The 24,106-nt window shown below is 45.5% G+C and overlaps 1 protein-coding gene across 4 annotated transcripts; it reads left to right on the forward strand.

The window, feature by feature from the left end:
* Positions 1-3,245: 3,245 nt before the first annotated feature.
* LOC135983818 (uncharacterized) lies at positions 3,246-22,469 on the forward strand. 4 transcript variants are annotated; one of them, XM_065597251.1, is made up of 9 exons: positions 3,250-3,427; positions 8,446-8,732; positions 9,296-9,345; positions 11,089-11,181; positions 15,972-16,392; positions 17,095-17,241; positions 19,602-19,731; positions 20,980-21,168; positions 22,181-22,464. In XM_065597251.1, exons 3-8 carry the CDS (start codon positions 9,310-9,312, stop codon positions 21,146-21,148), a joined length of 996 nt encoding a protein of 331 aa, XP_065453323.1. In that variant the 5' UTR covers positions 3,250-3,427; positions 8,446-8,732; positions 9,296-9,309; the 3' UTR covers positions 21,149-21,168; positions 22,181-22,464. The 4 variants fall into 4 exon arrangements, with proteins under 4 accessions (XP_065453324.1, XP_065453323.1, XP_065453321.1 ...); XM_065597250.1 differs by lacking the exon at positions 8,446-8,732 and having other exon boundaries at positions 3,252-3,427; positions 22,181-22,462; XM_065597249.1 differs by lacking the exons at positions 8,446-8,732; positions 9,296-9,345.
* The last annotated feature ends 1,637 nt before the right edge of the window (positions 22,470-24,106 follow it).

The following is a 24,106-nucleotide window of genomic DNA, read 5'->3' on the forward strand; positions in this document are numbered from 1 at the left end:
ATTTGAAAGGCTTGCAAAAAAATACGCAAGTGGCTCTTTGGATATTTGTATAGCCACTTTACAATTAGGGAAGGTGAGTCACAGAGAAGTTAAATAACTCCTCCAAGTTTGCACAGCGAGTCAGCAGCAGAGATTGTAACAGAAGTCAAGTGTCTTTCTCCCAGGCCCAGATCCTCAAAGATATTTAGGTGCCTAAAGGCAACTAAATACCTTTGAGGATCGGAGGGGCCTCAGTCACTTACACTAGGTCAATAATTGTTCTCTGGAGCAGAGAGGATTATGGGTCTTGGAATACTGATAATGGAATGCTGTGTTCTGTTTTGAAGAAATAAAACATTCTTTTAAATGTAATAGTAAAAGTGAGAGCTGGTCAATTTAATTTATTTGTACATTTGTATGGAAAATGGCCTTTTTTCAAAATGAAAATGTTCATTTCTTTCCAAATTTTCTGGGGTTTTAGAATGAAAAAAAAACCAAAACCCTAAAATGTGTTTTTCAAAATCTGAAACCACCGTGAACGAAAATGTAGTGACAAATTTACAAATAACGGAGCATTTTTCACTGAAAATACTCTCCATTTTCTGACTGGCTCTCGTAAAAATACGTCCCTGGTGTAACTCCACTGTGGTCTCTCATGGCCAGATCCATGACAGTGCCCAGCCCATGTGCAGGGGTGCATGTAGGAAGGAAGGCTGCTTGTGGCCTTTCCCCTATTTGCATATCTGAACAGCACAGGCACAATCAAAAGGCACTATTTACAAAAGCAGGGGTAGCTGGCCAAAATTTCCCTGCTCTTTTGTGCAGTTTTCTGTCTCCCAGGATGCCGGCTTCTACCCGGAAGGGTGTGCATTGCAGTGGTGTATAAAGATATAGAATCTGAATTTTGCGTGCATCACAACTCCTGTTGACTTCCATTGGTGTTTGGACTATGCAAGAAAGGCAGGGACTGGCCCAGTATCAAGTGCTTTGGGGTCCTGGGGGTTGAAAGATGGATATAAATGTAGAAGAGAATTGTTATTCTACGCATGGCTCATGCGGCGCCTCATGGTTTCAGACACCATCCAATGGTCCAGGGACATCTACATCGAGCACATCACCTGCCACCAACAGTACCAGGAGGCGTGAGCCAGAGTGACATCGTTCTTCGACTACGAGAAAGGGACCAAGAGACTTTCTCCGTTGGATCATATGAACTGGAACCATAAACTCCCTGAACATTAAAACTCACCAAATGAGGGTCAATCCATCCTCATCATCATATCCACTCATTATACTCCACACCTGAACATAGCCACTTTATGAACTTCATACCCTCATATCTCAATGCCTGTACTTTGACCCATCAACCTTTTACCCCCAATCAGGGATATTGCAGATTATGTATTCCTTATGCCACCTGATCTTAAACCAAACATTGCACCCTCGATAATCTGTACGTTATTCCCTGATAACCAGAAACTTCTATGCTTAAACTCTGTACCTTTCACTTTTTTTTTAACATCATCTTAATAAAATTTTTAAATCTGTAAAAAAAGATTCCTGGCATCCAATTGCTCATAAATGTAGTTTGGAGCAGTTTGCTGAACATCTGCTAAAAATGGTGTTAAGGGATACAGATGTTCATTAGTTTGATGAAGTTGCCTGCGATGTTAAGATTAAGGGCCAGGGTTTCAAACGAGCTCAGAACCCAGTAGCAACTATTTAGTCATCAAGGTAAGTGGTCAGATTTTCCAAAGCGAGGACAATGGAAGCTGCCGAGTGCTGACCATTTCTGACAATCTGCCTCCATAAGTGCCCCCTCCCAAAGAAAAATAGACAGAAACATGAAATAAGCTCCATCAAAAGTGTTTATCCAGAAGCCACCCCGCTGCAGCACCTCCTTGAAAGTGTCCGTTGTTAGATCCTAATAGGTGGCTGACCCTGCACTGACTAAATAACCTGTCAGCACTTATTCCTGGAAGAAGATTCCCCCCTTTGCTCTTTATTCTTTCGGTGATAACATGAATGCAGATCCTCTCACAGATTACACTCCATCGCTCAGACACAGAATAGGAGTGTTACTTATTGATCACTATTCTCTTTCATCATTCAAATAGGCCAGCAGGGCAATGACCCCTGTGGCCATCCCAAAGGGCACTTGTAAAGAGTTGGGTCACCAGGGAGGTATTATAAACACTGCCGACATTTTACTGTAATAAATTGTCATCAGTTTGGTAATAAATGAAACTTCCATAGTGCTCTATGAATTTCAAACCCTGCAAGGAGAATATGGTCTCCAATTTACAAGTAGGGGAAATTGAGGCAGGGATGTAAAGCCAGATTTAGGCACCTAAGGCTGAAATTCACGCCCATGCTGAGTGTCAGCACAAGGCTGACATGCGATATAAATCCCACTTAATCTCTGAGTGATACATAGACTTGTTCTGGCCCCCTTGCAGCCATATTAAGACACCTAAATCAGTGGCCTGATTTTCACAGCTCCTTCTTTGATGACAGTGGGAGTTGGGGGATGGATCAGCACATTAGAGAACTCTGGAGTGCTTTTATTTAGGTGTCTAACTTTAGGCTCCCAAGTGTGAAAATTTCAGCCTGAGCCTCTCTGCTGGGTTTAAATGGGGATGCTAACAGTTGCCTGCCAAGATGTCATGAAGATTGATTAGCTGATAATGTTGGTGAAAACCTTGGAGGTGAAAAGTACGAAGAGATATTAGCATTGCGAATAAAATGTGCACTTCTCCCAGAGCTCTGAACCGACAATATTCACAAGGAATTCTCTTCAGGGGACTTATTTAAATAAAAGACCAGGGAAACGTTAGGCCAGGATATAGATGTTTCAGTGTAAAGACAGCTGGGGAAGGGAAAGGAGAAGGTGGAGCATAGGAAAAGCTCCCAGACTCAGTGTGTTGAGGGAATTGTTCACTTGTGTATTCTGATCAGATCCAACAGAAGCTGGAGAAACAAACCACAGCAGGATCGTTCACAAGCCACACCTGAGGGGACTGTTGCACAAGTGGCTCTGCACAGTGTGTGATTTTAGACCAATAACTAAAGTATGAATTGTCTCGCAGCATGTGATGCACAGGGGACAAGATGGTATCTGGGAGCTGAGCTGAATTTGTTGGGAGTCTTTCTATTGACTTCAGTAAGTTTGAATCAGGCCCTAACTGAGTTGCTGTGGTCCTGCTGACCAGTACTGTGTGGGAATAGTAGAAGGTGATAGGTTGTTGAAGCTGATGTGGAAACCTTCAGCTGTGCGCCATTAACGATGGTTGTCTGGAGAAAAAGGTGCACAGAAAAGCAGTTTGAGAGCTGCTCGGAGCAGCAGTTGTCAGAACTCTTGCTCTGTTGTTGTCTTTTCTTGTGTGTAATTAGGGTCAAGCTCCAGTGCACAGCCGTGTCTCCTGCGGAGCCTTCCATGCACAGACAGGTTGGTGAGACTTGTGAATTCAATGAATGAAAACTAATAGCACCGGACAGGATCAGAGGTGCTCAAATGCTATGGTGATAGTGGCTAAGAAAATGCCTATACATAAAATACACGATGTTTTGTGCTCTTTTCTGTATTTGAATCAGAAATGGGTCTGGAGGTAAAGGCTCCCAGAGTTAGGGAATGATCTAAACTAGAATTGGGGTTGTGGCCCATGTCTAATTTGAGTAATATTAATTACCTCCCCCATCATTTATTCTTTAGGGAGATATGTTTTTATAGAGAGCAGAAAAGCACTAGGGGCAACACACAGAAACTCATATTGCTGTTAATGTGAGTTTTGCCTGTGAAAAGACTGAAGTATTCCATAATGAAGGAAGACCTGGATTTGGGTCCAAATTTTTGCACATAGCTCTTATCTTTATAATGGACTGAAGTAAACACTCAGGTGGAATCCTAACCCCATTGAAGTCCATGAGAGTTTTGCTATTGACTTTAACAGAGCAAGGATTTTACCCCCAGGTACAAACATACCAAACTTTGGTGTGCTTGAAATTCAGATTTGGAGGCTAATTTTATGGCTTAAGGCTGTCTCTAATGCTTATTAGATCCCACTCCTCTAACCATTGATGGGAGTTTTGCTGTTGATTTCAATGGAGCAGGATTGTTCCCTTAATGACACAGAGCTTCAAGGTGCGGTGTTTTAGAAATGGAATGACTTTAATTTATATTATTCCAGGTAATTTTAGAGAGCAGCCTGTGTTTTATTTGCACTGGTAATGTGTTCAATATTCCCAGCCTTGGAAGGAAGAGACCTTTGTAATGTTTACCTGATGCTTCTGTGTATGACTTTAAGGCAGGGGTTTGGTCCTAATTAATTGAATAAGTACTTTAATCCTGGGCCTGAGGGTTTCCCATAGAGTATTAGCTGTATTAAGAAGGAAATGGATTGTAATCCCTTTAATCTAAGCACAGGAGAACATGATAGTTTCACAATTCTGGGAAGAATTTCCTTCCTGGGTGCAATATCTACTCTAATGGTAACTTGCATAAAATATGACTGGAGACCAGGCAGTCCTAATTGTACCTAATTTGAGTGCTGGTGTATTAGCAGTGCATGACTCCATTTATGCTGGAGTTTTAGCAGTGTATTACAAAAGTGCACCTGTTAAACTGCAATTATATTATTTATTTATATTTCTGTGGTGCCGAGGAACCCCAGTCATGGACCAGGACCCTATTGTGCTAGGTGCTGCACATAGAACAAAAAGACAGTCCCTGCCATCCGGTTATAGCCAGAAAAGTTCCTCCCTACAAATGGCCTGGCAGGGTCCTATACTGATTTCCACTCAGCAACAGGCAGTGGTGCAGTGACCAAGACAAACATGGGTTTTTCTCCCTGTTGGTTCTGCAAACTCAGCCCAGGATCAGAAAGTCAAGCTGGCTTCTTTCTAGCTCATGTGCCAATAATAAAGGTCCTGGAACTCAGAGGATACTTTTCTTGAGGAGAGTTAGAGCTGGTTGAGGTGTGTTGTTGTTTTTTTTGGGCGGGGGGAGGTTTGGGTGTTTTTTCTTTTCCTTTCTTTTTATAAATGTTGACTTTTGGGTGACAATTTTTTTAGAAAATTCTAATGTCAATGAAGCTGCTTTACTTTCTAATCCCACCTGCAAAATTATTAATTTTTAAATACTTTTAGAAAAAAATGTTGAAATTTCAAAAAATCATTTAAAAAAAAATCTTTGCAAAACTTTTTATTTATTTATTTTTTAACCACCTCTATTTGGAAGGAGAGAATATCTTCCAACTCATTCTCCCCTCTTTATTGACTCAGTAACATCAACAGGAATAAAATAATGTTTTTGGAGAACTCTAATGGTACATAGCCTGTGCAGACCCTTTGCACTCTTGGGGATTTAAAAAAAAAAAAAAAAAAAAAAAGGTCCTTGCCCAAAGAAGCTTATGCTCTAAGTGCCCCATACAGCCCTGTCCTTGGTGATCATACCTGTGGAAGTGGCAGGGGTTGCCCCACCCTCCCATGGGCAGATGTTGGACATTCCACTAACAACAAGGGGTTTCTGCACTAAAGCTCTAACTTCTGAACCACAAGCCAGGCCCCCTAGGTAGCCACAAAAACTAGCCACCTAACATAATACTTGAAACTCTCTGTAATGAACAGCCACTTCCTGTCTTTTTCATACATTTGATATGGAGTGCACTTGTGTGTTTGTTCTTCAGACAGATTACTAAAGTTGAGCAGTTCAAGGCAGGGGCATAGAAAACCCTACCACAAAACCTGGCTCTTTTAGGAGCATTTAAACATGAGCTGGTCTCTAAGGAATATATACACTGAAGACTGTGGTCATCAAACCAACTGACTTCCTAGAGCTGCCTAGAACCACCATTGGAGCTAATATGGTGGGAGGAGTGGTTTTAAAACAAGTGATATATACTGGCTCGAAGTGTGACGTCATGACCTGTGATGAGATGTTTCGATCCTCTCTCTTCTCCATTCTGGACTTCACTGTTCTTCTAAATGCTCTACTCATTCTAGTCAGCCACAGTCCTGTCTAATACCTCACACCTGCTTCCTCCACTTCTATTTCTGCCCTGCTCTGTTGGAATCTCTGGAGAAAATCCAGAGAACATGCAATTCTACTACAAATAGGTTGTCGTTGTCTTTAGTTCTGCCATCTTTCTCGTCAAACAGCTCTTTTGCCCTTCTCTCATACCATCCCATGCTAATGGTCCATCACCACACCATCTGTTGCATTAACTTGGATGCATGGGCCCAAAGAGTTAAAGCTGTTTATACGACCCTGTAACTGTCCAACATTTTAACAGTTTTAAACAAGGTATGGGATTTGGTATACCGAGATCTCAGCCTGCTTAGTTCCATGGCAAACACGCTATTAAACATCCTTTTAACTTTTTATTACAGATACAGAAAAAGAAGGAAACCTAGTAAAAGCATTTGAAAGGCAGGGTGTTAAATAAGGCTTCTATTTTAACAGCATCCTTTGTTCCCTTTTCCTTTAGCTGGAGAGAGTTTTTTAGAGGAAAAATCCCCTTGTTTGACAGTCTTTCAGATGGTAATAATTGTTTTGGGGTTTTTTGAGGGGTGGAGGGATGGGAGAAAAAGGTTAGTTGAGATGTGCTGAAGCTGTCATTGTTGCTGTCAAAATTGGATCCCATTTTATTTTTTAAGACCAATACACAAAAGGGGAAAGCAGAGAACAGCAAAGATAGAAAATGCAGCTTCTGTCTTTGGTGTTGACTTTCAGTTGCAACCTCACTGCTGGAACAACACAGGCATGGCCCATGGTTTTATTAGCTGCTCTGAGATCTGGCAAACTTGTACCAGCAATGGGCTGTTTAGGACATTGACTTTAGCTGCCTCTTTAGCAATAATGCTGTGAGCCTATGACTAAATATACTTTCTTGGCTGGCCAGGACTCTTATTAAACAGCAGGGTAAGGGAGAGAGATAGGAAAGAGAGAAATAGGTAGGGAAGGAAAAGGACACATGGAGGAATAGGGTGGGAGACAGTCTTCCATCCCAGGTGGTTTGGGGGTTTAGTCAGAGCCAGAGGGAGGTGCTGATGTCATCTGTGTCCCTCTCTTGGCCTGGTCTGGTCACGGAATCTCTCAGGATCAGGGTGACCAAGACCCAATGATGTCATGGTGGATCCCAGGAGGAGATGAAGCTCCTTTCCCTTCTTTCAGTCAGCAGTTATTGCACTCACACTTCACTAATTTTCTCCCCAAAATCTTTTCTTTTAAGGACCCCAAAAGGGAGAGATGGATGGAGTAGTCCGTCCTCTCATGACTGTGTCCATGAATTAGGCCTAATTTCCAACACACCAATTTTGGATCATTAATTTCTTGTCCCACACTTGTTTTGTTCACCAGATAGGCCTTAAACACAGTCCTTGGATTACATCAGGAGGCTGATATATAGCTTTGTTTGAACCAATTCAATCTTTTTGTCTCCCTTTTGCACCTTTTCCCATCAGCATTTGTTGTTCTACGTAATTGGAACATTTCAGAAACTTTCATTGGCTTTCCCACACTTGAGCTCACACCTGGAGTAAATTTGTAGGCCCAATTATTTTAACCCATCCTGGACTCTTCCACCAGCCCTTTCTCTCTGGTGCAAGCCTATGTAATGTGCTCCCGGCCTGGCATAATGCATGAGACTCACTGTTGCCCACTCCGACTCTGCCCTGGGCCTCACTGACTTCTTCCAGGAGTTGATGGACAAGATCTAGTATGAGATTCCTCCAGTCTGTCCCCTTCCTCTCCCCTGCATTCTTCCCCCTCCCATACCCTGTCCTCCTCTACTCTAGATTCTGACTGTGAGGTATCTCTTATACTCTCACTCCAACTCTTCCACCTGTCCACATCACCCTGCGTCTTCCTGAAGATTGTTCCCCTCACTTTGATCCTGTTTTCATCCCCTCCTCTCCCTCTGCTTCCCTCTCCTCACTGCTCAAGTAACTTCCTCTCTTCAAAACCCAGCTCACAGCTCCAGCCACCACCACCCCGTGTCCCTTCTCTCTGTCACCACTGAGCTCCTTGAAGGGGCTGTTTACAAAGGCTGCCTTGACCTGCCTCGTGGATCCCCCTCCATCCTGGCTTCTGTCCCCCGTGCTCCACTGAGTGCGGAGACAATGGGAGGTTTTGAGGGTGACAGGCAGTGACAAGGTGTGGGCTGAAGGGCAGTGGAGGGTACTGGGGTGGGGGCAGTGAGGGGATATGGGGAGGGGTCGGTGGGGGTAATGAGGTGAGTATGGGGAAGGGGTAGTGGGGGTATGGGGAGGGACAGGGTGGGGGCACTGAGGGGGGTATGGGGTGTAGGGCAGTGGAGGTATCGGGGCTGGGGGCAGTTAGGAGGGTATGAGGTGAAGGGCAGTAGGGGTATTGGGCATGGTGATATTGGGGGTGGTGGTGATGAAGAACAGTTGTTGGCATGTTGGGCAGACTTGGCACCTCTCTCCACCACGTATATCGCTTGGCAGGGTTGGAGGGGATCAGGACTGCAGGCTTCCCAGCAGCAGCTGTGCCTGTTGCGTGGTGGGTTGTCCAAGGGGGCACGTGGGTCTGGACCCCACCCCCATCTCCCTGCAGAAGAAGGGCCCCCTCTGCCCCCAGGTTCTGGAGCCAGGCGCCTCACAAAGGGCGGAATGTTCTGCTGCCTGCCCTGGAAACTGCTCCAGCCCCACACCTACCACCCAGCTCAGCCAGGCAGCATCTCGGGGCCAGAACCACGCAGCAGCTTCTCTTACCTGCAGACCTAGCCTAACAGGTACCAGGGTGAGGGGATAATAGCAGGATGCCAAGGCATACACACCCCACACCTGCCTGTGCCCCAGTCCCGCCTCCTGTGGCCACCTTTGGTGCACAGTGGCCCATCTATGTCACCACAGAGCTTTGGGCTGTTCTTGGTACCCAGACATCCCTCATGAATGAGCCTCTCTGCTGTGCCACAGGGCACCATTGTAACCCACCCGCTGCCATCCCATGGGGTGTAGAGCACTACACTTGCTTGGGTCATTCAGTGGGAGGGAGCGGATGGGGGCTGGCACAGCTGAGGACTTAATCTGGTATATTAGTACAGTTGCCCTCAAAAGACTGGGCAGTCTCCTCCTGCCTGATGGAACTAATGGGCGAATGACCCAATATGCTCAGTGGCAAGCACCCCAGAGGATCGGGCCCACAATCCTGCCCCACTTATTCACCAGGAGCAACAGCCCCACTGAAGACCATGAGAGCCCTTGATCCAGAGTAGGGTAAGCAGGCATGGAGGAAGCAAAGGGCTGTGGTTTGTTTGTTGTTTTACTAACCCATTACTCTCTTCCCTCATTCCAGGCTCTTGGCGCACCATGGTGGATGTGATACGGAAACTATCCATTTCCAAGGTGAAGCACATATTGGGATCTTTATCTCCTTGACATTTGCCCACTGCATGACGGTGAAAGTGAATCATGAGCTTCTGTTGGTCGTCAAACTGAGAAAAAACGCGCATCTAAGGACAACAAGATTCCTAGTTTTCTTTCATGTCTAAACCAGGCCTCTGTAAGGCAGTCAGGGAAATAGGTGAAATCTTGGGATAAGCCAATGAGATGTATTAAATAGTTTTTGTTATGGCAAGAATATATCCTTGTACCACAAGCAATGTTTTGTCTGTTCCTATGTGATATAGTTACTGGCTTCTTTTAATGGAATTGTTAAGGAAAAACAAAACGGTTTGAAATAGTTAAGCTCTACCCTTTTCTTCTTAAAATGCCGTTGAATAATTAAAAGCACTTAAGCATGTGCTTAACTCCCACTGACGTCAAAGAGACTTAAGCACATGCTTACATTTCTGTACATTTTAAGTACTTTGATGAATCCGGGTACACACATGCTTAATTTTAAGCACATGTTAAATCTCATTGAAGTGTGGGACTGGCGATGCTTGAAGTTAAGTATATGTTTAAATGCTTTGCTGAGTAGGGATGGATTTTAGCATGTGCCTAAGTGCATTGCATAATCTGGGCCTATATTAACATAGGGCCTGAACAAACTGACCTTATTCACGCACGGGCCCTCCTGGCTCCCACAGGAAGTTTGCATGAGTAATGTCTGCAGGAGCTGGCCACAGTGGTTCAATGACAAAGCAATGGGAAAGTGACAATCTATCTGATCTGAGATCCAAATTGCTTGACAATGGTAATTTTAAATGGAAGGTCACCTTGTATTTTGCTAATGGAAAAACTGTCATTTAAAAAATAGGACATAGGTCTGGAAGGTAACTCCTGGGTCATCAAGTCCAGTTCCTGGTTATTGCAGGCCACCCCATCACATAATCCTGGAAAACGGACATACAAAATCTAGCATCTTGTCCAGAACGGGTCTGGTCTGGGGCCAACAGCTGCTTTCTTCTGCAGCAGAATGTGTCACTCCCACCGGCTTCAGTGTGTAGGAGCAGCCACGTTTCCAACTGGATACGGATTTCATGTTTAAATCCATCTTAATCAGTCACCCTACACTGGTCAAACCCATATGAATGATGTTTTAAGTACCTCCCAGATCCTCAGCTGCTGTAAATTGGCATAGCTCAGTTGAAATCAGTAGAACTGCCGGCTGAAGATCTGCCCATAGGGTGAAATTCAGAGAGCCAAGGCTGATGAACCACTTGCATTATATTTTGAAGGCTTAAGTGGGACCTTGTGGTGCACGGGCCTGGTACTGGCCCTCTGCACTGCGGTGAATTTCATCCCTACTCAGAACAGGTTGGACACAACGAGGAAGCTGTTTAAAGGAAACCCCCAGAATTAGAATGGAAGAAGCTCCATTGTCAATGGCCTGATCCACACCGAGGCTGGCACAGAGGCTCAGGGACTGTCCAGCTATCTCAGGGATATTCCCAGCATCAAAAGCTGCTACCTTTTGTAGGCTGAACACACAGCAACCCAGGGAGACAGGGCCTAGAAGAGGAGCTCCGCTCTTATGTGGTTGCCTGAAATTGGGTTTGATAAAGCATTTAGCAACTTTTGTGTAATGGCAGCTGATCCTTTCCAAAGCGCTTCCCCCTCCACATAATTCAGCCGTGTGACTGGGTGATATGATGCTATACTCTTGGAGTGAGTAACCGATTGTGTTTTCTTCTCTCTGTTCAGCCACCTGCGTCTTTGGACATGTACAAGAGCTCGTACATGATGGACTACAGACCGTACAATGACTACAATCCACCCATTGAGAATCATACACAGGTACACCAGGTTTTTCCTTGTTTAGTTCATCAATCCTCCATGACCTACAGAGGCCACTTGCAACACAGCGTGGCTTCTATCCAGGCATCACATCGTCAACTACAGTCCATGAGCCCATAGCGTAACTCCCACTCCCACAGTGTGGTTCTGTTCCTCTCTAGTGGCTGGACCTGTGTAGAGAAGTTTGTGAGTTGGCTCCTGACTTTGAGCTAACAGGTGGGCCTTCTAGTAAAGGTAAACAGAGTGAGATTAATGCTTTTAGATACAGAAGTCCTCGCATCCTGATCTATCAAGGGGGGTCCTGTTACAATAGGAATTGTCTCCTCACGACTGGCCATTCAGGGGAATTCAGAAGTGCCAAAAGGATCATTTAAGAGCACTGATCCCATGTTCGTTCACTGTGCTTCTAAATCCCCCTATATGGTCAGTCACCAGGGGGTGGTCATACATAACCCCCCTAATCAGGACACTCCGGTTTCTTACTGAGTTATGGCATGTGACGAGCCCAATTGGTGTAACCGGGTGAGTCAGGACATCAGACCTGCTAATGTCACGAGGTCGTAATCATCCCGAAACCTCTCTCCATCACAGGAGGAAGGAGCCGGGAGTGGCGCCTCACAGCAGATTTCTGAAGGGAAGTAATTTGTGTTTCTTTTAAAGTTGCCTTGCAGTAGGAGTGAACCCCTGAACTATTTAATCTGATTTGCCTCCTTTTGACTGGCCTGTCCTAATTGACTGTGACAGTCAGGTCGGGGCAGCGGCTTATTTGCAGTGGGAGAGGAGCCTGCCCCATGGGGGCTGTTCTTTCCGACCGGCCCTGTGCCCAAAATAGAAAGAGTCCAGGCTTGGGGGGGGAAAAGACAGAGAAATTGCTTGTGTTGCTGTTGCTCGGTGGTTCTGAGAGGTGTCACCACCTGGCAAGGGGGTGGGGGACACTGACATGCAGCGTTAACCTGGCATGACAGCGTTTGAGAGCAAAGGCTCATGCCACGGCCACCAGTGCTTTCTCTGTCTAAAGCAGCCTGAAAACAAAGGCTCCCATTAGGTTCCACACTCCGCTCCTCTTCTCCCTTCCCCCTCCTGCTTCCCCCCCCAACTTAGCTCCTCCTGCCCTCTGGGAACCAGGTACAGTATTCGCTGCCAGTTCGGCTCATTAACATTCCCTGCACTAAACTCCCGCTGTTGTCTTAGGCTGGCTACTGGTTTTGCAGGAAGCCCAAGCCTCAGGTGGCTGTTCCCCCTCCAAGATCCCAGCTTTAACCCTCTGCTCATCCACCCCTGAGAGCGGAGTGTTGTTTTGTGTCACCAACCGACACTACAGTTCTTATTCTGTAAAGAGCCTTAGAAGGCAACGTGCTCTGTGTGAATGTCCTGACATGTGATGGGCTGCTTTGGATGATTACAATGGAGGAAATGTCTGAGAACTGGGGAACTTCAATGGACTCCAGGCTCCAGTGTTCCCTCTAATTTTTTACGCCCATGTGCAGAATGCATTTTGTTACGTGCACCAACATGGAGATGATGTGTGGCGGGGGTGGGGCCAAGGGGATTGGGTACAGGAGAGGGCTGAGGGCTAGGTCAGAAGGTTGGGGTGGGGGGTGAGGGCTCTGGCTGGGGGTGCAATCTCTGAGGGGGGGCTAGGGATGAGGGGTTCGGGGTGCAGGAGATGGCTCAGGTTTGGGGCAGAGGGTTGGGGTGTAAGGGGGTGAGGGCTCCAGCTAGGGATGAAGGCTCTGTGATGGGGCTGGGGATGAGGAGTTTGGGGTGCAGGAGGTGGGAGAGGGTTGGGGGGGTGTGTGTGTGGGGGGAGGTGAGGGCTCCGTATGGGGGTACGGGCTCTCTGGTGGGGCCAGAGATGAAGGGTTTGCCACAGCAGTTTGGGAAAGGGCGTCTCTCCCCGGGCTGCGACCGCTCTGACGGGGCTGAGCCAGGAAAGGGCGCCTCTCCCTGGGCTGCGTGGCCCTTGATAGGCTGCTGCACGGCCATGCAGCTTAGAAGGAAGTTAGGTTACAGCTCATGCTGGCTGTTACCTCTTGTCCTTGTATTAAGTCCAAAGGCTGAGAAGAGAGAGAGAGAGTTGCCCAGTTTAATTCTATTTCCTTTCCATTTCAAAGAACTCCAGAGAGATTTATCTTTGGGTATTAGGTTCCAGAGGTTTTTAAAAGAAGGGGTTTACCTGATCATTTTCCTTGATGAAATGCTAAGTTTAAATGAGCCACAATCCATGTTGTGTGTGGCGAAGCCAGGGAATTCCTTAACCACAGAAGAATGGTTCCAAAAAAATATGGGAGGTTGTGGTTTTGGAAAAGGAAACACACCAATTGTAATTGTTTATATAATTAATAATAAAGCTGATAAAAAGGCAACCCGCTGCTTCCAAGCATGAAGGCGCTAGAGCTTCTCAACAGATCAGTTACATGTTGCTTTGCCCATTTTAAGAAATTCATACTTTTCCCCAACCTCATTATAAAAAACAAATTAACTGTTTCCCCTGAAATTTTAAATAAAATAAGCCTCTAACAGCCACCCAGCATGGAAAATTTCAGCTGAAATGGTTAAATTTTGGCAAAGTTGTAAGTAACTGAAAACAGGGTCTATTAATGGAAAGTGTCAGGTGACCTTAACTATAGGCATCATAACCTGTGCCTCCTATAATAAATAGCATGTGCATGCGACAGTTCCTTGGTATTTGCAGCTGAATCCCACTCTTCCCACAACAGACAGAGGACAGACCGATACTTGGGGATCTGGTTACCTTTTATTCAGTACTCAAAGTACATTAACCTGCAATAAAACCAGCACACTTGTCCAATGATTTTGGACATTTGATAGACATGCCTGGCTCTGCTAAATATGTGTATATAGAGATGTCACTTACTTTAATAAAAGCACTAGAAATGACATGTATTGTAATGCTAGTCACTCTATAATATGGTAACACCCCGTTAAACAGAAAGATCTGATTATATTTTTGTGTAATGTCTCTTTACACGAAAGAACTGTTGTTGTAATGATTGTTTTGTTTCTGTTGTTTACATGGCAAGGATTTGTAAACTTGTTGAAACTTCCTAAATAAATGAATAGGTTTAAAAAAAAAAAAAAACCTTCCAGTGATGGGGATTCCAGAACCTCCTTTGGAAGCCTGTTCCAGACCTTAATTATCTTCTAGTTAGAAAGTTTTTCCTAATATCTAACCTAAATCTTCCTTGCTGCAGATTATACCTATGACTGTTTGTCCTTCTTCAGTGAACACAGAGAACAGTTGATCACTGTCCTCTCTCTGAGGCCCTAACATATTTGAAGACTATCATCAGGTTCCTACCCGCCCCCCCAGTCATCTTTTCTCCAGACTAACAATACCCTGTTTCTTTTTAATCTTTCCTCATACGTCCGGTTTTCTAAACCTTTTTTTGTTGCTCTCCTCTGGACTCTCTCCAATTTGTCCACATCTTTCTTAAAGTGTGGTGCTCGGGATGCGACCCAGTACGCCAGCTGAGGCCTCCCCAGTGCCAAGTAGAGAAGGACAGTTAGCTCCTGTGTCTTACATACACTTTCATTAATATACCCCAGAATGTTGTCAGCTTTTTTGTCAACAAGATGATGCAGTTGTGTTTTATATTCAGTTTGGGATCCACTGTAAGCCCTAGATCCTCTTCATTAGTACTCCTGCCTAGCCAGTTATACCCCATTTGATTTTTCCTTCCTAAGTATAGTAATTTGCAGTTGTCTTTATTGAATTTCATCTTGTTGATTTTTTTGGTCTTGGCTTCAGGAAAATCACCTGGATGTGATTCAACTTACTCCTTCCCCTTCCACTGTCCACCCTTAGGTTTTTTTATAAAATGAGGAGCATATACATTATTTTTGCTCCACTTCATTGGTTACTTTGCCATTTTAGAGTGGAAACCAGGCTATTGCAGCATTATGTAGCATTGTGCTGAAGTGGGAATGCTTCAGATTCCAATATGTTCTATCCGCCTGTTCCTGTATTCTGGAAAGATTAGTCAATAACAGGCACATTGGCTTTTTAGGCTGCTCGTCTTGCTGTCCATCAGCCATGATTCCAGGCACCATGGCTCTGTTTCAGCTTTTCTTGACGGGATTATCCATGCTGCCAGTAAGCGGCAAGCTGGGTATCCCCCTTTGTTGGCTTGGCTAAAGCTTTTGATGCTGTGAATTATTATTCTATTTTATTTGACAGGTATAAGTAGGTTGCTGTTTGCTCAGAGTCTGATGAACTGGGTTCCAGGGCGCTCTGTAGCAATGTAAGGGAGGTGGGCTGGCTTTATTTCTCAACAACATGCTGTTCTCGATGGAGTCCTATTAGGTCTGGTGTGGGTCTAGGTCTGTTGTGGGTCCAGTCTTTCCCAATGTCCATGTGGAAGCCTATTGGAGTCACACAAAATAACCCCCCACAACCATAGCAAAAATAGCAATGAAAATGGCAGGAGGAGGAGGAGGAGGCTGACCTGTGACTTTCCGTACATTTTTAATATTGTATGTTTCATAGATCCATGTAGTAGTCTGATCTCCTGCATTGCCAACAAGCCACGGAATTTCACCCCCTTTATTGAGCCCAATATGTTTGACTAAAGCATATTTTCTAACGCTACAGTTCCCCCAATGGCTCTGGTTTAACAAAGTATCTTATTACAGGTGATCTTATGGCTGCTTTTAATATATTTGGAGACACTGATCCAAAGGGCTCTATACTTCACATTTGGAAGTCACTGAACCATATTTCCAATGTACCCACCTCACCTCCATTCACCTGTGACTTGTTTCTGCAGAAGATTACGTTAGCAGAAGCCCAGCTGAAGGCCAAAGAGTTTGCACAGCCATCCAAGTCCCAGCCTCCAGTGATGTATAAGGAAGATCCCGTCAGCCAGAGAAAAGAAACCGCCGAAGGACCACACAGTCCAGCAGCTGTTAGCTCTGATGACAAATTGGAGATGGGTCACACAGGCTGCTCATTTGGTCCTGAATCATTCCAAGAGGTCCAGGAAGAGCAGAGGAAGTATTTTAATACAGTCCTTCCAAATGCTGAATCCTACCTCTCTAAATGTTATCCCCGCCTTGAGCAAACTGCAGCCCAGGAGGACAAAACGGAGAGAACACAAATGCCCGCCATGCCAGAAAGAGGGGCTTCTTCTCCTTCACCATTTTATCCCCAGCCTTCTGCAACCACTGAGCACTGTCCAGGAAAAGACGGTAATTCTCATTGTACTTCAGCTAAAGGTTGTTTGCGAATGCAGGGCTGAATAGCTGGCTCTATCGAAGGTACTTGGGTGGCCCCCATTACCGTAGTGTTTCAGCACCCCACAATCTTTAACATATTTCTCACTGCACCTCTGTGAGCTCGGGCAGTGCTATTAGCCCCATTTTACAGATGGGGAACTGAGGCACCGAGAGGCTAAGCCCAGATCCCCAAAGGTATTTAGACCCCTAACGTCCATTGATTTCCATGGACGTTAGGAGCCTAAATATCTTTTGGCTCTGAGCCGAAGTGACTTGCCCAAGGTCACACTGGAAGTCTGTGGCGGAGTAGGAAATTGAGCCCATTGTTCTGATCCCCAGGCTGGCACCGTTAACCTCGGCGCCATCTCTTCTTTCAGCAGCCTGACATGCTGTGGTACCTCACAAATAGTAGACCGCACCATTTCACAAAGACATTAATATCTGCTTGCTTAACATCGTCCTTCCTCTTTCTGCTTCACTCCACTCATGACATGAACTGTGATCCGGATCCCAGCTGGTAGGACTCAGCGAAGCTCTACTGAAGTCAGTGGGGCTATGCCAATTGATACTGGCTGAGGCTCTGTTCCATCGTCTTTAGCAGGATGGAAGCCAAGAGAGTAATTAAATAGGACGGTGACTTTCCTTCTATCACAATGTGTCGTCTTCTCCTCCTAGATCAGGAAGGGCCAGTATTTTACAAGCGAAGACAAAGTCAGACCTGGGACAGCTATCAGCAATTTATCCTGGAGACGTGCAGAGCGAGGCAAACGAAAGCTCAGCAGAACAGGAGCATGGTCTTGGGGTCTTCTGTGTTTGGGAAAGGTTGGTTGATTTAGCTGCATGGCAACAGTCTAACCGTGAGGTCCTTACAGAGGAGCTGCTGGCCCAGGTTGGGTTTTGGCGTTCAAGCCCATGAAAAGATACTAGGGAGAAAAATGGGAATTGAATAAAGAGTGAGAACATTAGATGCACTTCAGGGCAGAGTGGAAGGGGGCTCTCATTTGGCACCCACAATTCAAGTGCAGGGGCATGTCAGAAGGGCAAGTGCTCAGATTTTCACCCACAATTAATTTTTTGTGGGTGCAACATTTTGCAGGTGCAAATTTCACTCATGTCAAAGGAGGCTGGGGCCCAGTCCCTTGAAAATTTGCTTTTGCCAGTTTCTACAGAACTCTGTGATTGGCCCTATCCATATAGATCCCATGGTCCATCTGCTTAACCACACGTGTGGAATCTGGCATGAGACCTTTGGCTGAAAATATACCAGTCTCTACTTAACAGACATTCCCCATTGTCTGAGGTAACTGTCAGTAGCATTAAGGTAAATGGGCCTAATCCAAAGCCCAATGAAGTCAATTTTCCATTGACTTTGCTGGGGTTTGGATTGGGTTCCATGTTCTCTTTTGGAGCCAGCCGCTGGAGTGCCACATAATCACAGATGCTTGAACAACCCTGATTCTGTCCAGCAGGGGGCAGTAAGGCATAAACTTTAACCAGCACGTTGCATTCTGACCAACATAGTTCTGCATTTAAAAAAATATTTTTGAACATTGTAAATGTTGCTTTAATGCTAGTTACAATATGGTTCCGTACCACCCTGAATTGTGTTACAGCACAAAAATAATTGCTAAAGCTCTTTACCATTAGTGTTAACTTAGCATTAACCCAATCATCGTTATTTTAGGGCAGTGTTTCTCAACCTGTTTGTGCTGGTGATCCCCTTTGGACTTAAAAAAAAAAAATCATGATCCCCCTATTAAGACTTTAAAAGGTAGAAGGCTGAAGCCACCCAAGCCCCACAACCTGGGCAGGCGCTGAAGCCGTCCGAGCCCTGCCATGGGGGCTGACAGCCCATGCCCGTGACCCCATCCTGTGAGCTCCAGGTTGAGAAACACTGATTTAAGGAATCCCTACAGGATTGAGCAAGGGATGACAGCCTAGAAAGTGGCCATTCCCCTAAACCAGCTCCTTCCAGCCTATAGATCCAGTCTCCTACAGAGCAAGAACAGAAGCACTTCTATTGGGGTGGGGATGGTCGGGAGAAGAACCAGTGCAGCAGGGCTGGCAATCCTCACTATGCCCTCCCCTAGCCTGGATCTGCCAGGTATTTGTCCTCTCCGCCTGTTGAGAGGTCACCCTACACTTCTAATACTGGGACTGAGTCGCTGCTTTTCTTTGTCAGCCTCTTATCGGTGTCAGCTTATTAACAATATCTGTCCTATATCCCCGTGCACACTGTGTTGCTTATTAGAAGCTCAGTGAGTAGGACAGACCATATGGGGGGGAAATATAATCCTGCCTGGGCCTGGAGAGGGACTGGGTGACCAAAGAGATCATTTCTACGTCTGCTTTCTTTGCCTTTTTAGCTCCGATCTCCTAAAGTCCATATAAGATCCGGAGTGAATAACTTTAATCTTAAAGGCCTTGCCGGCCCTATGGAGACGTTGCTAAAATGGTTCTCACTGTTGCTATCTCTGGTTCCGCTCCACTTGTGGGTAGGGTGACCAGACAGCAAGTGTGAAAAATCGGGACCGGGGTGGGGGGGTAATAGGATCCTATATAAGAAAAAGACCCCAAAATCGGGACTGTCCCTATAAAATCGGGACATCTGGTCACCCTACTTGTGGGTTGCAGCAGTGGAAGCCCTAGTGTAGACAAGGTGCTAGTGGCTGCTGATGTTTTAAGTCTTGTGTCTAAGCAGGAATCCACCACCGTGTGCTCAAGAAGCCTTGTCTATACTAGGGCTGCCATCGCTGGCAATAGCGGTGGGATATTTTTGGCATAAAAGCCTAATGCAGAGACCCTAAAGAGCTAAAGGACATGTCTATGGAGCAGCTGGGAGGTGTGGTTCCCAGCTCAGGCAAGCATACACGTGCTCGCTCTGCTCAAGCTAGTGCACTAAAAATATCCCTGTGGCTGCAGCCGGAGGCGGGATGGGCTTGCTGACTATGTACCCAGGGTCTCAGATGGGGTTGCACCTGGGCGGCTAGCCAAAGCCGCTGCCCATGCCACCGTGGCCACCCTGCTAGTCAAGCTGACGCTTTACATCTGCTTGAGCCGGGAAATCGGCCTTCCAGCTGCTATGTACATGTACCCCAAAAAAGGGTGAGACTCCTAATGGTAACAGGAGAGGCGGTGTGGACAGACCTTTTAGTTATTTGATCTCTCTGATCTTTTAACAGATTGCAGCAATTCAGAGGGGGCAAGCACCTACAGCACAGATTACAAATGCTGGTCTGGAGTCCACAATGGACGTTGCAAAGCACAGAGGAATTTCTCTAAAATTGTCTTGGAAGATGGCCACTTTAACCAGTAAGTGATATTTGGGCATGCGGGGGAGGGGGGAGAGAGAGAGAGCACGCGCGCACGCCTGGGGATAGTTATCCGATGTTTTTAGAACCATAGAGTAAGATTACATGATATTTTCTCAGGTGGTGGTGGTGGTGGTATTTTCTCTTTTCTTGTGCATATTGTGCAACTAACTGAAAAAATAAAAATAACCCCCACTCTGTCCCAGACCCTGTCCCCACTCTGCCCCACCCCTGCTCTGCCTCTTAATGCCCAGTTCCGCCCCCTCCCCTGAGCATACCACATCCCCACTCCCCCCCAGCCCTCTTGCATGCAGCTGAACAGCTGATGGTGGGAGGCACTGGGAGGGAGGGAGAGGAGTTGATCGGTGGGGCCGTCAGTGGGCAGGAGGCACTGGGGGGAGGGGAAGGGGGAGGAGCTGGCTGCAGGTGGGTGCTGAGCACCCACTACTTTTTTTTTCTGTGTGTGCTCCTGCCACAGAGCACCCATGGAACCTATGCCAGTGGGTTCACCCCATTGGAGCTTCCTACCAAACATCCCCTCAAGAAAGGAGTTTGGGGCCCTGGAGCTGGCTTCATGTATGTAGGGTGACCAGATGTCCCGATTTTATAGGGACAGTCCCGATTTTTGGGTCTTTTTCTTATATAGGCTCCTGTTACCCCCCACCCCCGTCCTGATTTTTCACCCTTGCTGTCTGGTCACCCTACATGTATGGCTCCTTTGTACAGGCCAAACAGCCAGGCACAAATGACTCCTGAGCTCTTATGACATGATCTGCCATTTCTATCTTACTGGAAGGGTGATTTCCTGCCCTCTCTTCCCCCTCTCCTCCCCCCCCCCCCCCCACAATTAGATTTGCACAGAAGTCTTAATTTTGATTTATGACCTCAGAGTCATGTGACCGCCAGGGACCCTTTCTACTGGAATGAGAAATTCTCATAATGCCTTATCTAAAGCAGGGGATTTTCCCTGATTTTATGGCCTTTGGTGTAGCAGTAACTGTGCAATTCCTAGTACAGAGAGGCAGAGTCACTATTTGCACCAGTGGAATGTATCCCAATTTCAAGCAGGTACAAATTGCATTTTTCCTCCTCCGCACCTGGGGTTTGCACCAATGCACAGGTGGCTGGCCAGCCACTGCTGAAATTGGGGCAAATCCCTGGTCTAAACAGGGTCTTAATGCATGTGGTCTGATATGGTAGAGCTTGGCTTTGATGTTACCTTCTCACCCATTATTCTTGTGCTCCACAGGAGCCCCTGGGTTTCAGAATACAAGGACAGCTACAGTATTTTCTTGCAGAAGCTGAACTGGCCGTCTCACAGCGCCATGTCAGCTCTATGCTCTGCCGTAAAGCCCATCACACATCTGTCCCATGGGATGGCTTCTCACAAGCCCATTCCAGTGAATACAGTCTTCTGAGCCTTGCCATAAAGACCGTGGTAGGTGCCAGGTTCACCCACAACGTTATCACTAGAGCCAGGTCACATTTTGACATTGTCATGAGAAATGGACTTTCTTTAAAAAAAAAAACAAAAAAAAAAAAAACCCAAACTTGACATTTTTTTTAATAGGGTTTCCCCTCCTCTCCCATGACAATGAAATAGTCCATGCAGAACCAAGACCTGGTCTCTTAATTCATGCAACTTGTCCCTAGAGTTTGGGTTAGGGCTCCTCTTTGATGCACAAAAGGGAAGAGATTAGAGGTGTCTGGCTGTTTTACAAGCATTTGGGATCACAGAAATCCACAGAGATGGGAAAGACCTGTCAGAGGGGTCCAATGTCATCAGGAATAGCTATTACTGTGGCTTCTGAGCTGTTCTTCCTTTCTCAGGTACTCTGCTCCGAATCTGTAACTTTTGACCCTGCCTCTTTGTTGTGAATGAACGGGGCTTGTGCCTTGAGTGAGGTCCGTATTCAGAAAAGTTCTTAAGCATGTGCTGTAAATCCAGCTTCAGTCAGGACAGTATATAAGCACTGGGTCCAAAGCATGTGCTTAAAGCTGAGCATGCACTTAAACAGCCAACCCCGAGCATTCAAAAATCCCGAGTCAGGCCCCATAAAATCATGAGATTTAAAAAATAATAAACTTTTGGTTCTATTTGTCTTTGGGTTTTTGAGCTTTTCGGATTCACATTTTCAAGCTTTTATCCACAAACATAGACTAAAATCTTCATTTAAAAAACAAACAAACAAAAAGCTGGAATTCCCATGTAATCACTTGACTCCAGGAGCTGGAGCTTTAGGAAAGACTCCAAATAGCATGTGATTTGTGATAAAACTGCAGGAGCTGGGACCACTGTTTAAATGTTGTCCCAAATGGGGATGCTTTTCTCAAATGGGGCCTTAAGTAATTTGTCTATAATTTTCTATACTAAGAGCTTTCATCCTAACGTCTAAGGTTCTCGATTTCTTTAGCATGTGTCACCCATGCCCCTCTCTTTGTGATTGCAGCTCTGGGATCTCTCCAAGATGCCAGCCATGATCACATCTGAGCAAGACCATAGAGACCTGGAAGATCCTTTCTGTTCTATATTTTCTGGTGTGTTTATAGAATATTTTGAAGTAATTAAGGGTTTGTTTTTTTTTTTTTTTGTTTTTTTTACAGATTTTTATTAAAAGAAAACTAGAACACTGGTTTCATTGTATATGAAGAATGCTCTTTAGTATAGTGCAGTATGTTAGCTAAAGAAATATCCAAGATGCTTCAATTAGTTGTGTTATAAATAAAATTTGGCAATAAAAAATTATTTTCCAACAAGCAGTAGATGGTGTTAAATTGTTAAATTGTGTTGATTTAACCTACTGTCTCTTAAATGGCTTGTATTCTCATTCAGTGAAATTTACACCAGTAGTCACTGACAGAAAGCTTTGTTTATTCATAGTTTAGGTTGCTGGGTGATACATGGTGTCCTTCCTGAACATTAAGATCAGCTACACTCACGCCTCTGAAAACTAGGAAATAGGTTTTGTTGAAATATGGATTTTTAGAGCTCTTAAAACAGAAATGTTGGCCTCAAGCCACAACTTCCAAAAATGAGCCTCAATGGAAGGCAAGAAACATGCAAAGGACATTATCTGTAAAATGCCAAAGGTAGGGCTCAAACTGATAGTGCTGTTTTTCTGGTGGGGGCGGGCTGTATCTCTGGAACCCTTTGCTAAAATGACTCCGGATTTGGGCCACTGATACTACCCAACATGCCCATCAGACAAAGGAAATTTCAGAATAAGCATGCAGATTTTAGAGAACTTCAAATAGTCGACCTTTAAACAGAAAGTGATGCCAGGATTATAGAATCCTAGAAGATTAGGGTTGGAAGAGACCTCAGGAGATCATCTAGTCCAATCCCCTGCTCAAATCAGGACCAACACCAACTAAATTATCCCAGCCAGGGCTTCATCAAGCCTGGCCTCAAAAACCTGTAAGGATGGCGATTCCACCACCTTCCTAGGTAACCCATTCCAGTGCTTCACCATCCTCCTAGTGAAAGAGTGTTTCCTAATATCCAACCTAGACCTCCCTCAGTGCAACTTGAGACCATTGCTCCTTGTTCTGTCATCTGCCACCACTGAGAACAGCCAAGCTCCATCCTCTTTGGAACCCCCCTTCAGGTAGTTGAAGGCTGCTATCAAAGCCCCCCTCACTCTTCTCTTCTGCAGACTAAATAAGCCCAGTTCCCTCAGCCTCTCCTTGTAAGTCATGTGTCCTAACCCCCCTAATCAGTTTTGTTGCCCTCCACTGGACTCTCTCCAATCTGGCCACGTCCTTTCTGTAGGTGGGGGGGCCCAAAACTGGATGCAATACTCCAGATGTGGCCTCAACCAGTGCTGAATAGAGGGGAATAATCACTTCCCTTGATCTGCTGGCAACGTTCCTACTGATGCAGCCCAATATGCCGTTAGCCTTCTTGGCAACAAGGGCACACTGCTGACTCATATCCAGTTTCTCAATCACTGTAATCCCCAGGTACTTTTCTACAGAACTGCTGCTTAGCCAGTCGGTCCCTAGTCTGTAGCAGTGCATGGGATTCTTCCCTCCTAAGTGCAGGACTCTGCACTTGTCCTTGTTGAACCTCATCAGATTTCTTTTGGCCCAATCCTCCAATTTGTCTAGGTACTCTGGACCCTATCCCTACCCTCCAGCATCTCTACCTCACCATAGTCTATTATTATATGTTATTTATTATGAACGGAGTGTTTTCTGGGCGTTGTATAGCTTTGTAGCATGTGTAACAAAGGACAGAGTAGCCATAAGAAGAATCTTAATATACTGTTTCTCTGCAGTTGGCTCTATCTAGGTATTTAGACTGCATTCTTCACCATGGTAATCAAGCACTGGACTTGTGTGTCTATCTAATGCTTTGTATTTGGTCATAAGGG

The sequence above is a fragment of the Chrysemys picta genome, chromosome 5, assembly GCF_011386835.1.
Source record: "Chrysemys picta bellii isolate R12L10 chromosome 5, ASM1138683v2, whole genome shotgun sequence".
In the NCBI taxonomy this organism is placed as follows: domain Eukaryota; kingdom Metazoa; phylum Chordata; order Testudines; family Emydidae; genus Chrysemys; species Chrysemys picta.

Bases quoted from the DNA above. Each gene is read 5' to 3' on its own strand.
- LOC135983818 (XM_065597249.1), top strand. From the start codon at position 3,266: ATGGTTGTCTGGAGAAAAAGGTGCACAGAAAAGCAGTTTGAGAGCTGC. The intron at 17,242-19,601 runs GTTGGTTGATTT...ATCTTTTAACAG, and splicing joins GTCTTCTGTGTTTGGGAAAG to ATTGCAGCAATTCAGAGGGG. The intron at 19,732-20,979 runs GTAAGTGATATT...TGTGCTCCACAG, and splicing joins GAAGATGGCCACTTTAACCA to GAGCCCCTGGGTTTCAGAAT.